Source organism: Corvus moneduloides, chromosome 12 (genome assembly GCF_009650955.1).
Source record: "Corvus moneduloides isolate bCorMon1 chromosome 12, bCorMon1.pri, whole genome shotgun sequence".
Taxonomy (NCBI): domain Eukaryota; kingdom Metazoa; phylum Chordata; class Aves; order Passeriformes; family Corvidae; genus Corvus; species Corvus moneduloides.
Genome location: NC_045487.1, coordinates 7,883,562 through 7,896,804, shown reverse-complemented (window position 1 = coordinate 7,896,804; position 13,243 = coordinate 7,883,562). Strand labels below are relative to the sequence as shown.

Genomic DNA, 13,243 nt, shown 5'->3' with positions numbered 1-13,243 from the left:
GGAGAAGGAAGCTGACATCTCCATGCCAGAAGGCGGCTGAGGGTTTACGGGGTGGGGGGGGAGAGGGGGGCTCGTGGTGCGGGGAGCAGCTGCCATAGCGCAACAATGATTCAGGCACGGCTTGGGCAGCCTCTACCACTACACGGCGCAGGCGCGCGCCTGACCCGCGAAAGCCCCGTGGAGAAGGCGCGGGAGGGCAGCGCGCAGGCGCGGCGCTGATGGCGGAGGAGGCCGGCGGCGCGCCCGCCTAGGCCGGAGCAGCATCCGCCGCCATCCGCACGGTGTGCGCAGCTCTGCCTGCCCGGCGGCGGCTCCGCGGCCGGGACGTGCAGGACGGGCCGCTGGTTTGTGGAGGGGGAGCGTCGCGGATTCCGCGGGGCCTGGGCCGGGTGGGGGCGGCCGGGCCGGGCAGTGACCTGTGGCCGGTTCTCGGGGCGAGCGTTCCGCAGAGCGCGGGGAGGTGTTGGCTCCGTGCCCTGCCGGGGCAAGGCTGAGGGCCGGTTTCTGGGGCCCGGGGCGGTCGGCTGATGCTACGGTTCCTTCCCGCCTCAGCCTCGGGGAGAGGAGTCGGCCCTGAGCAGCTGCGGGTGGCTGCACTCGCGTTCAATGAAACGGCGGCGCCAGGGACGTGTAACGGCGCGGGGATCCCGGAGGGATTCCCTAATTGTGTTTGGCTTCTGAACAGCTATAGCCGAGACTAATTAGTAGTAATTACTGGAAGTACTGCTCAGCCGCTCGACAGTAAGGAGCTCAGCTGGCGCTCGGCAGCCGGGACAACTTGGGAGAGCCTTTTGCCTCGTCGCGCTAATAAATACCAAATAGCAGCCGGGTTCTTGGTGTAAAGTGATCCGTGCACACGGAGGAGGGCAGCGGTTCTCTCTGCTGGATGGAAGGCTTTGCTTTTGAGAAGTTTATAATTGTGTTCTACTTGTTGCAGAACTACTGGAGCTACAATAAGGTGAAGCAAATCTATCGCCAACATGTTTCTGTACAACCTAACCTTGCAGCGTGCCACAGGCATTAGCTTTGCTATCCATGGCAACTTCTCAGGTAATTTTCTCCTCCCTTCGCATGTCTTGGCTTGAGGTTTTTTTGGATAGTACAGGAAAAAGATGGGTTTTACAGTTTGCTTCGGTACAGCTGGGGTTTTGTTGCTGGTACATTATCATTTGCTCTTGAGTGTTACTTGGGCTGTGGTAACTTGTGGAAAGATTGACAGAAGGTTGACTTGATTATTTATCAATCTAATTTATCTATAGATTTAGTTCAGTATTCTGACCAATTTTCTGGTGTGTTAAAAGGTGTTCAACAATAGTGGTACCTAATGTGGTGAATAAGATTCTTTGAATTCCTCCATGGTAATCCTAAAATTGGCATTTGGAAGTTTCCTCTTCTTCCATTGTAGCGCTTCTTGAAGTTGTGTGTTGTGCTCTGTTGTTGCTGACTTGTGCTCATGTTTTGGGTACTTCAGGAACCAAACAACAAGAAATTGTTGTTTCCCGGGGCAAGATCCTGGAGTTACTCCGCCCTGATCCCAACACAGGGAAGGTTCACACTCTGCTGACCGTGGAAGTGTTTGGAGTCATCCGGTCCCTCATGGCCTTTAGGCTGACGGGGGGGACCAAAGACTACATCGTGGTGGGCAGCGATTCGGGGCGCATTGTCATTCTGGAGTACCAGCCCTCCAAGAACGTGTTTGAGAAGATCCATCAGGAGACCTTTGGCAAGAGTGGCTGTCGCAGAATCGTCCCAGGCCAATACTTGGCTGTGGACCCAAAGGGCCGCGCTGTCATGATCAGTAAGTTACTCTGTCAGCTTGTGTTCTCCTTACTTTTTTTGTTTTCTGTCTTGTGGATATTTAGTTTGGAACAAGTCTTGGCCAGGTATAATTGGAATTGTTTCTTGGGCAGTGTTTTAGGCTGTGAGTTTTGTCAAGGAGAATGCAGGCATGCAGAGTAGTTCGTTGATGCTGATGGAATTGCACAAATAAATTCTAATGCTGGGTGAAAAGTTGGAAAGGGACCGGTTTGCTTAGCAGTGCGCAGAGCCCTGAAGTGTGGTGTGCGGGAGAGAAGATGGGATTGCAGTCGCCAGTGCTACAGTGTAGCCAGTCAGTTCCCGTGGCCTGAAATGATGTTCTGAGTTCATGTCTCTTCTCTGAGATGTGTTGTGGAGACAGCCAGATGCATTTCTGATCAGGCGTCGCAGGTAGAAGGACACTTGGGAGAATTTTTTTGGTAAGATTTAGCATGAGGTGTATGGAACTTTCTCAGTTTGCTGAAGGCAGCTCTGTGCAGTGCTGATGGTAGTTTCCCAGTATGTCTTTATACTGGGAATAGCAATAAATAATATTGTTTCTTTTCTAACATGTCTGCTTTTCCTGGGTGAGAAGGTAGCACAGTTACAGTTGTGCCATTCATGTTGGTATCTGAGTGGTGTTTTTTATGTTGTGGATGCTGTGTGTCAGGCAAGAATACGTTTTCTTAGTTAAAATATTTTTGTGGAAAACTTGTCACGCCAATTGGCTTTAAACAGCAGAACATCTGGATGCTTCTTTCCATTTGTCTTTGCTTCCTTGCAGTCTGTCATCTCTGGTGTGGTGAAAGGAGCAAGTAGATCTGCTTCAAGCCATTGTAGATGGAATATTGGGCCAGGTGAATGTAGCTCAAAGGGTCAGGCTTTGGCTTTAAAGAGCTGAAGTTGTCATTTTGTGCTTGCAGCCGGAGAGATTTAAAATGAGACATTCGAGGTTAATTGGTGGCACAGAGATAAACACCAGCGGTGAACTTCAGCTGAAGTAATGCTGACATTCTCTTGCCAACTTACAACTCGGTTTTGGACTGCAGGTATGGTCAGATTTGATCATCAAGTGATGGGCTTCACATGCTGTTGTCCTTTCTTGCAGGTGCCATTGAAAAGCAGAAGCTGGTGTATATCCTGAACAGAGATGCTGCTGCTCGACTCACTATTTCCTCCCCACTGGAAGCCCACAAGGCCAATACCTTGGTCTACCATGTGGTGGGAGTCGATGTGGGATTTGAAAACCCAATGTTTGCTTGTCTGGAAATGGATTATGAGGTGAGAAGAACTTGATTTCCCTCTGCTGTCTTTTGAGCTTTGTTGTTCCTGTTCTGTTTTTCATCTGTCACTGGGGTACACTGGCTGCTTTTGCTGTCTGAGATAGTTTGTTTTTCACAAACTCACTGGCTTTTTGTCTTGCCTTCAGCCAGAATGGGCAAGTCTCTTCCGTCTTGGTGATTCTTTTTGCTTTTCAGCTGAAAATATGTCTGTTTTCTTGGTCTGAACTTCTCTTGTGCAGCTTCCAGCAAGTCTTTTGGCCTTCATTCTGTTGTTACTCAAAACTGTTTTGCCACACATCAGTTTTGCTTCTCCTTTTAATACTTTTCTTGAAAGACACCTCCATGTGTTCTGTTTTAGGAAGCAGACAATGATCCGACAGGCGAAGCTGCAGCCAACACACAGCAGACATTGACATTTTATGAACTGGACTTGGGTTTGAACCACGTTGTCAGGAAATACAGTGAGCCCCTGGAAGAGCATGGCAACTTCCTCATAACAGGTACTGCCCACAGTTATTTTCGCATAAGTCTGCTTGGTTCCCATTCCCCAGGGAAACACAATTAATACTCTTTACGTATTAGGAGTTGTTTCAATTGTAGTCTGAGCCATTCGTATAAATTAATTAATTGACTTTGCAGTCAGGTAATGAGGGGTGGTTCACACGTGGAAATACACAAGCATTCATAGAAGTAGCTGCAGTTTGAGAATGCTCCTGAAATTAGCTGGTAGCAATGCAAAAGGACTTAGTTAATGTATAGGTGCTGTACTCTCTTGCATGGGATTCCATCACCTAAAGGCAGTAGATGAATCTGTGGATTAAAAGCTCACTTTAAGGGGTTGGATGCAAAGCTAATATAAGACTTTCAACTAGGGAAACTGCTGCAGGCTCCTCTCCAAGCACAAAAGATGCTCAGCTAGGAGAGCATCTTTGTATGCTTGCCCTGTTGCATCTCCTGTAGGCAGCTGTCAGACAGACACCAAATATTGTGCTGAATCTGTTTGATGATATCTTCTGTTACACTGAGATCACAAGAGAAGCATTTTTAAAACCATACTTTAACTAAAGATGTGTCAGAAACCGTCCATGATGGATTTTTCTGCAAGCAAACATACCAGAAACCCAAGGGTTGTGTTTAACTGACAAGTTGCTAGTGTGTTATTTTGGGTGTGTCATGGCTTTCTAAGCAAGAATAAGCCAGGAAGGATAAAACTTAAGCAATTTATCAGAAGCTGCATCCTTCCAGGTCCCCTGGTTCCATCTTCCCTGTTCTCATGGTGGCACAGGCAGCGGTACTCAGTCTTTTGTGTTCATTTTCAATAAGAGCAGGTTTGTATATGCAGGGTGATGGAGAGTACTGGAAACTACATTGCTTTAAAGAAAACCAAATGTTCTGCAGGCAGTGAGTGAGATCTGTGGTAAAGGCTTTTCTCCTCACATTTTTCTTACAGTTCCTGGTGGTTCTGATGGCCCCAGCGGGGTGCTGATCTGTTCTGAAAACTATATTACTTACAAAAACTTTGGTGACCAGCCTGATATCAGATGCCCAATTCCCAGGAGACGGGTGAGAATTTTTTAAGATGATGAATGCTTGGAATTTGCCTTTCAAGGTTAAGGGCATCAGGAAGGTTTTAAAGTAAGAAAAAAAAGGTGTTAAACACATGTTGGCTTATCTACCTCACTGGCTTTGTGTTATCTGGGAGGGAGGACAGAATTGGGCATAGCCTGAGGTGATGAGTGTGGTTCATGTCTCTTCTCTGAGATTTACACTGGAGATACTCCAAAGACTCTGATCAGGCAGCACTGTCAGTGCAAGATAGGCTTATTTGAGATTGTGAGTCACGGTGCCTATTGTAGATGCAGGTGAATTCAACAACTGCTCTGTTGCATCTAAAGCTGCTTCCTTTCCCTTTGGTATTGGGAATTATGTGCTTTGGCAGTGCTTTGTACACCCACCAAGGTGCTCAAAACCAGCTGCATGGGTTGCAGCCCTTTCCTCTGTTTTTAGCTTTGATATGTGAGAGTTACCTGGAGAGGAGAGTAAAAAACATGAAGGGATGATGCTTAGGCACGGTGTCCCACAGCTGTATTTCCTTCTGGGGCAGAGATGTACTGAGGGTGACTATGGGTGTAACAAAGTGATGTGCTTTGTGTTAAAAGCTTCCTTGCATACTGTGACCTCTTGAGGCACCTGTGAAATGGAAACACTTAAGTGAAATCACCTCTGTGCTTGTCAGGTAATTCCACCAATGACCTCCACTCTCTTTCCTGACAGAATGACTTGGATGACCCAGAGAGGGGTATGATTTTTGTCTGCTCTGCTACACATAAGACCAAGTCCATGTTCTTCTTCCTGGCCCAGACAGAGCAGGGAGACATCTTCAAAATTACTCTGGAGACTGATGAAGACATGGTAAGTATCACGTGAATGCAGAAGCATTAATTGAGAAGAGTCCTTAGTCAATTACTTTCTCTAAGGTGATAACCATTTACTGTTGTAAATATTTACTGTTGTAGTTATCAAAAAGCTTTGTAAGGGCACATGTTTTACATGATTTGTAATACAGTTAACCCTGGTTGCAGCTGGGGGTATTACTCATAGAGACACACGATGCAGGGTTTGCAAAATCCTTGGAGGATTATGCTGTGAGTATTATGCTCTAGAGTCACTTGAGCACATTTCAGATATTCTACAGGTGGTCTTTTCTTTAAGAGATGTGAACAGTGGTCCATGAACATAGTGGAGAGTATTTCAGTAACTAATTCTGTGGGACTTAGTTTCCCTGGATTGCAGCAAGTGCCCTCTGGTCTCTTAATTGAATATTTACATGCTACAATCAATATTTTGATTACATATCAAATATTTTTGCAAATTGAGGTAACTAGCCTGGTACAGCTGGTCTGTGAGTTGAAATTACAGACTTGCAGTGGCTTGCTGCTGCCTGTTTTAGTATTCTGCTCTGAAAAGATCTCTGCTGCAGTGTTACTAGTTGGGTTTTTTGAGTAAATGTTGAGTGTTAATTCCTCCTTCATCTAAACACGTCAAATTTGGTACAGGGGATGATTGTGTAGCAGGTGCCAAGCCCACCAGGGTTCAGGGAGTGTTTGGACAATGATCTCAGACACATAGTGTGATTTTTGGGGTTGTTCTGTGCAGAGCTGGGAGTTGGATTTGATAATCCTTGTGGGTCCCTTCCAACTCTGAATACTCTGCATTTCTGTGATGTTCAAGTGGCTGAAGATTCTTCTCGGATGTTTCAGCAACAGTTGTTGTGACCATATCAAATTTAGAAATTTGCTCAGGACAGTTATTTTTCTCATGTTGGAGAATTGGCTGGTGCTCAGTGAAGCAAATTTCCTTTCTTAGGCAGGTTTGCTATTTTTACAGCTTCTGTTTTCCAAACTGACTCAGTGTTACAAAAGGCAGAAAGTCTTGGAATAGAACAGGCAGCCTGGCTTGTGTGTTCAAATAATCTGTTGGATTTGGTGATTTATGACCTGGTGCCCCAAACTACTGATGTGTTAAGCCTGGCCTGCTCTTGTTTCATTTCTTTGGAGAAATTAGCTAGGCAGGTTTTTTTTTATTAAATCACACACGTGGCGTTCCAGTACTTTACCATCAGAGTCACATCTTCATCTGCTTGCAGGTAACAGAGATTCGACTGAAGTACTTTGACACTGTTCCTGTTGCTGCTGCCATGTGCGTGCTGAAAACAGGCTTTCTCTTTGTGGCATCTGAATTTGGAAACCAGTGAGTAAACAATTTTACGTCAGTGTTTTTCCCCTGACGCAGACTGGTTCTGTTCAGGCCTGCAGACTGACCCTTGAACTTACTGTGCGTAGAAAGACAACACCTCTGATTTAATGGGTAAATAGGTGCTTTCTTCAGAGGATTTGAGAAGAATGGTTCGATTAGGTGATGAATGGGGGAATTTTCTTGTTGTTGGAACTCAGATTAGATGATGAAGTGTAGAGAATAAAAGATTACTTGCTGTTGCAATGGTTTTTGGAAGAATTGAGCACTTTCTGTTTGTGTAGGGTTCATCACATATCTAGATGAATTATCTTTTCGATTAGTTTGATAGTTTTGGATGTTTGTGTGTATGGCCCACTCAGAAGTAAATAGGTTTTCTTATCAGTAACTGTGTTCCTTTCCTTAGCAGATGTGTATTTGAGAGCTTTCTCTTAATTCATGTTTGGGCTTCTAAACACTCTAAAGGATCATGCACACCTTTGAAGATTAGCTTAACCGTGTCTGAGTGGGGGATTCACAGGAATAGAGATTTAAACTTTTTTTTCCTGACTGTATCTACAGTCAGCCACCTGAGGGAGCCCCAGCCAGTTTGCTGGACTGAATCTGAATTGAGGAAGCTCTTGAGGAAGCCATATTCGGGCTTTTATTAAAAACAGGAAGTAACTCGGTCTATCCTTCCGTGGATTTTTTGGTTTTTTTTTTTTTCTTCTCTGACATTTTACTTGATTGTTGTGTTATTTAGGCTCATAAAATGGAATAGGGAATGTGGTTAAAAATAGTGTGGTTAAAAAGGTGAGAGTATTCCAATAAAATAGATAACTGTGGAGTTGAAGTCTTAGCCACTGGCCTTGCTTTTGGCCTCAGCTGTCAGTTGGTGCTTTGGCTTTAACACAATATCTAAAAGGCTCAAGGGTAAACAAAACACTGAACCTCTGGGATACTTTGCCAGTGACAGCTGCAAATATGAAGGGCTGGGAGTTTGTGGGGGGTTTCTTGTTAGTAGTTTTTTTTATCTTTTCAGGCCTCTGATTATTTTTAAATATTTTGTCACCCAGAAGACAATCCTTAAAGCCAAGTATTAATAACTGCATAATGTAGGGTTGGATTTTTTTCTTCCCTGCTAGCTGAATTAAGTTAAGCCTTACTTAAAGAAGTTACATGAGCCTTGCTGTGAACATGCTGACACTCTTCTTTCTGTCTGAAGTTACCTGTACCAGATAGCTCACCTGGGGGATGATGATGAGGAGCCAGAGTTTTCTTCTGCCATGCCTCTTGAGGAAGGAGACACATTCTTTTTTCAGCCACGACCTCTGAAGAACCTGGTGCTGGTGGATGAGTTGGACAGTTTGTCTCCTATTCTGTGTTGTCAGGTATGCTGCCATCAGCAAGTTCCTGTTTACACATGTGTAAGTGGAGTCACCAGCTATGTTATTCCAGGTTTCCAGAAATACTGCTCTAAGTAAAGACTCATAGAAAGGCAAATCTTCAGAGTTCTTGTACAGCTGCCTGAGATTGGTACCTGGCCCTGTAGCTTTTGATTCCTGTGGAGATAAATACGTGTCTAAACACATGGTGTCAGCCAGCAATTCTGTGCTGCTTCTCTGTTGACCATCAGACCAGTTCTTTGCAGTGAGTTTGGGTAAAACTTGACATTCTTTCAAGGCAGCAGCTGCAACATCCTTCACAGCTTTTGGTGTTTGAAAAAAGCATTCTTGAAGCAGTAGTGTGATATATATATATATATATATATATATATATATATATATATATATATATATAGCTTAGTTTTATTTTCTCATTCCATGGATGTTGTTTTGACACACTTTCTCCACACAGATAGCAGATTTGGCCAATGAAGACACACCCCAGTTGTATGTGGCTTGTGGTCGGGGGCCCAGGTCGTCCTTGAGGGTTTTAAGACATGGACTTGAGGTAAGACATCCAGCACTAACAGCCTGAGAGATGAGGGTGGTGTGAGGAAATCCTGTAGTCTGGAGAGCTCCTTTCTCTTGCTTGGAGAAATAGAAGGGTTGTACTGTTTATTCTTACATTCTCAAAGGCTTTTTGTTTACTTGACTTCAACAACCTGCATTCTGTCTCTTCTAAGACTTGAGTGTATTGAGCTGGAACATTCCTGGTGCCTGCCAGCTGCTGCTGATCTCTGCTGGGGGCGGATGACCTTGTTTTAAAGCTGATCATCCAGAGCAATAATGTTGCCATATCATTGCTGAATATATTCTGCCCTGTAGCACATCTGGCATGGGCTGAGAATGTCAGAATTGGGAATTGTTAGCATTCCTGCCCAGTTGTGGGAAAGCTTAAAAACTGGTGGTTTGGTTGCATACTCTAGTAAATCTAAACATCTGTTTGCAAAAGAACCTTCTTCCTGTTTACTCTTAGGTATCCGAAATGGCCGTCTCAGAGCTGCCTGGTAACCCCAATGCTGTATGGACTGTGAGAAGACATGTTGAAGGTATGCAGTATTTTCCTGAAGCAGAGGGAGGTCATAGTGGTTTTATGTGTGGTTTTTTTGTTGTTTTTTTCTGGTTTTCTGTCCAAGGAGATAGGAACGGTGCTGCGTGATGGTTGTGTGCCATCCCCAGAAATTGTGGTTTGAATCAGCAGCCACCTGCTTGTCTTTAGAAGCCACCCACCCTCTGGTCCCCTAGCATTGTCACACTTCCTTTTGACAAAGAAGCAGCTGCCTGCAGCTGCATCTGTCACCCAATATGCTGTGTCAGCTGTACATTTGCAACCTGAAGCTGCTGAACTTCTCATGCTTCCCCACTTCCCATACTTTTTTGCCCATAAGTTCTTGCTCAAAGATCAGCAGGCAACAGCTATTCTTGTTGTTGGAGCATACTGAGTATTCTTCATGTGTGTGTTGACAAGTGCAGTAATCAGCTCTTTGTGAGAGAGTGGGATACAAATTATGGAACAAAGATGATAAATCAGCAACAGTGTCTGTATTTTATTACTTCCTTCTGTGCATATCTGTGAAAAAAAGTCTGGGCTAGGACACACTCCCTATTCAAAACCCAGCAGTGTGTAGAATGATGGTGATTCTGGGAAGGTCAAGATACCAGGTTGGCAGAATATACTGGATTAGGGGTTTGGTTGGTTGTTCAGGCTTTTTTCTTATATCCTGATCTGAAATAATAACCTTACTAAAGTACAGGAGGAGATGTAGTCCCTTGTCCTGCCTTTCTCTTAAAGGTGAGAACAGAGTTGCACAGAAGCACCTAAAAAGCTTAAAGGGAATCTGTTCTGGGTACTGGCAGTCTCAGAGATTATTTCCAAGGCAGTGCTTTGTATAACTCTCACAAAGATTTCCCCAGGTTTATACACTGGATCTAGAAAGGCCAGATTGTTGCAGTAGAGGCCTTAGCCTGCTATGGTGACATGATACCTTGTATTTAAGGAGTAGTGTGTCTTCCAGGGAACCAGTAACCCTGTGGGAATTTTCAAACACTGCAGTGGGATTTACCTTGCCTTTCGAGACCTGCCATCAGTTCCTGTGCTCATGTCCTGAGACGCATGTACTGCCTAAGCAACATGGGAGGAACTTTGAGCATAAAGTGCCTTCATGTCCCCCAGAAATAAAAAGGTCAAAAGGAAAGTATTTCCACAGTTCATATTAAAAAATACATGGTTCTCTGAAAAGGGGCATTCCAGTTTGTTAGAAACCTTTTCTCCAGCATTCTGGAAAAGAAGCTGGTAAGATTTTCTCCCTCTGAGGACTGGAGGCTTCTGACATCACCTTACAGTTTTAAAATCTTTTCTGTTGGGATTCCAGAAGAAGACTTTGACTTTTCAGGAGGTGAAGGACCATTCATGATCTGCAGGAAGTGGACCAGTCTCATTTGCCTCCTCTTCTTTCCACCTTCCAAATTCTCCAGGTTTCAGCATCATCATCTCCGTGATTTCAGAAAGACTGGAATCTGTAGCTGTTAAGCCGTGCTACTTACTGAATACAGTTATATGAAACTGATCCCCAAGTTCCAACTCTTGGAATTCAGAAATTATTTTAGTGGGCTTTAATCAGAGAGAATGCAGAACCTTTTCAAACATGTATCTAATCTTGAAACTGCCCTTGAGGACTCAGTTTGCAGCGTGGGGTTTCCCGGCTCTGCCTCAGTGCCATGGTACGTGTATGCTGCTGGGCCTCTGTAAGAAACACCCAGGTCTGCAGTCTTCAAAGCAAATACTAACTTTGGCTGGTACGTGGTGATACTCACTACCAATACCAAGCCTTTTTTTTTCTTCCACAGGTTGCTGGTGGTGGAGGTGCTGATCACCACAGGTGTGTACCTACTGCTAGGGGCAACTGTACAGTCCCACAGGTTAACCACAGACAATCCCAACAGCATGGGGCTACATTTATGCTAAGCACTTCAGTAGAAAAATTCTAGAAACTGGTGTGTAGTTGAAGATTTTTGCCTTTGAAGTTCAGTAGCTGAGAGGTAGAAAGCAGATCCCAGTCTATCTTGCAGTCCTTGGGAAGCAAAACAATCAGCTGTGTCTCTGTGGGACAGTCAGTTCTTGCTAAAATTGGATGTGTATGTTTTAGGGGTATTTTCAGCTCTCATGTAGACCAAGGTTAGGCTCCCAGCTGCTTTGTACAGACCTCCAAGAGAAAAAGATCAAGTGTGCTTGGAGCACGTGTAGATATTGTTGGCATGGGAATGTCCTGTGATGATGGGATTCATCTGCCCATGAGACAGAAGTGGATGGGATTTGCACCAAACCCTCTCTTGCAGTTGAGTATCTGTGGATGTAGCCGTGTGGTGTGTTGACAGATGGGAGCTGGGAGTCAAGAGTCAGCATTCCCTACCTGGCACTCTTGCTGGAGGAGCAATGTGCAGTGAGTCAGCGCTGCAGAGTTGCCACACAGTAGTAAACAGAAGCCCAGGAAAATGTGCTGTCATCCCCTCAGAGTCTGTTAACTGAGAGTGATCCTGAGCTCTGCCACTGCTCACCAGTTTGTTCACAGAACTCCTCTGAGCTAGTGGTGACTGCATTTGTATCAGTGCAGATTCAGATGCTATAGAGTGTGAGAAAACTGTCACAACTGCACTGGCATATAAGAATGGAATTCTTATGGACTAACTCACACTGAATCCATGACAAATAATGAAAAGCACAGTAGTGTAGAGTTCAAGGACTGAAATGTCATGTTTTCATAACTGGTTATGATGTGTGCGTGAAGCTGCAGAAAACTTGTAACGCATGTGTCGGAGAACGAGTCTAGCTGTGGTTCTTCAGAGTCATTAAAACGTCTCTGTTACTGAAAGGAGCTGACTGGAGCAATTAGAAGGGTAATAAGCATCTCTGAAGTCTTGTCTCTGCATACAAAATTATGCCTATCTTTTCAAAACTCTGGGGGAGCCTGATGTTTTCCTTGGGATTGTGTAGAGCTAAATAGATATCTTTTCATATTAAAATGTATAGATCTTTTCTTTTTCTAACTGAGAACACTTCTCAGTGTGCCTTAGGGATTTAGTCCTCTTAATTTCAACTAGGCTGCTATATTTTCGAAACCAAAATTGTATTGTTTGAGGCTAGATGAATGTCTTATTCACTGACTTAATTCTGGTAAATCAAACCCTTTATTTCAAAAGCTCCAGCAGAGAGTCATTAAGCAACACAGACTTCAAGCAAAAAATGCACTTGTCACCATTATTGACACAGACTTAAAGGCATGCTCTAATATAAATGTAAGCCAATAGAAAGAAAGAGCTTAAAAGTATTAAGAGGTAGGAATGAGTTTTTGTTTAGAGTAGGACTAAGGGAATCTGTTTTGTTTTCAGATGAGAGTTCTTTATCCTATTCCAAATCACATGTTTAGACCTCCAGCTGGGTCACAGTGGTTTATCATAAGAATTGACAACCCCCAGGGAGGAAGGCAGAAGCTCTGAAGTAATTTGGAAAGCAACAGTGGTCTTTGAAATGGAATTCTTAGAACATCCTGTCTATGGGATATTTATGAATCAAATGCTTAGCCTGTGAACTGCTAGAAACTCCATGATCGAGGAATTCTTGTAGACTTCTGGTGCTGAAAAATTTCTCCAAGTTTGTAGGAGAAGCTGCTGTCAGTGTAGAAAATAAGCAATGTGTGTGTCTTGCTGAACTCTTATCATCTGCTGTTAATGTTGGAGGAATTCTCCTGTTGAGCCAAGCGTTCAAGTAGTTGGCGATACTGATCGGGTTCTGTGGGCAGATTCAGCTCTTGCTTTCTCATTCCCCCAAATGGACTGGTTCCTGTAGTTTGCTGGTGTAGGGTTTTGGAGCTGTTGGAGGTTATAGGCTGTGATCACTTAATAGAGTAGAAACAGAGTTCATGCCACAGACATCTGTTGGAACTGCTTTAGTTACACAGAACTCTTCAGTTTGATCAGAGTTGTGGTCTG

General features: G+C 44.2%; 1 protein-coding gene and 2 non-coding genes across 3 annotated transcripts in view; all 3 read left to right on the top strand.

Annotated features, from left to right (window-relative positions):
- Positions 1-171: 171 nt before the first annotated feature.
- The window catches only part of SF3B3 (splicing factor 3b subunit 3), a 29,379-nt gene continuing 16,307 nt past the window's right edge, over positions 172-13,243 (top strand). The window contains exons 1-11 of the mRNA XM_032122237.1: positions 172-281; positions 938-1,050; positions 1,472-1,798; positions 2,906-3,078; positions 3,439-3,580; positions 4,531-4,643; positions 5,355-5,492; positions 6,727-6,830; positions 8,038-8,203; positions 8,670-8,765; positions 9,234-9,306. Of these exons, the coding sequence (XP_031978128.1) occupies positions 981-1,050; positions 1,472-1,798; positions 2,906-3,078; positions 3,439-3,580; positions 4,531-4,643; positions 5,355-5,492; positions 6,727-6,830; positions 8,038-8,203; positions 8,670-8,765; positions 9,234-9,306 (1,402 nt within the window). The 5' untranslated portion in view covers positions 172-281; positions 938-980. The remainder of the gene's footprint in view (positions 282-937; positions 1,051-1,471; positions 1,799-2,905; positions 3,079-3,438; positions 3,581-4,530; positions 4,644-5,354; positions 5,493-6,726; positions 6,831-8,037; positions 8,204-8,669; positions 8,766-9,233; positions 9,307-13,243) is intronic.
- On the top strand, positions 2,122-2,203 carry LOC116450174. The gene has a single exon (XR_004242705.1). It is a non-coding gene; the product is annotated as a small nucleolar RNA SNORD111 (small nucleolar RNA).
- Positions 4,801-4,880, top strand: LOC116450177. The gene has a single exon (XR_004242708.1). It is a non-coding gene; the product is annotated as a small nucleolar RNA SNORD111 (small nucleolar RNA).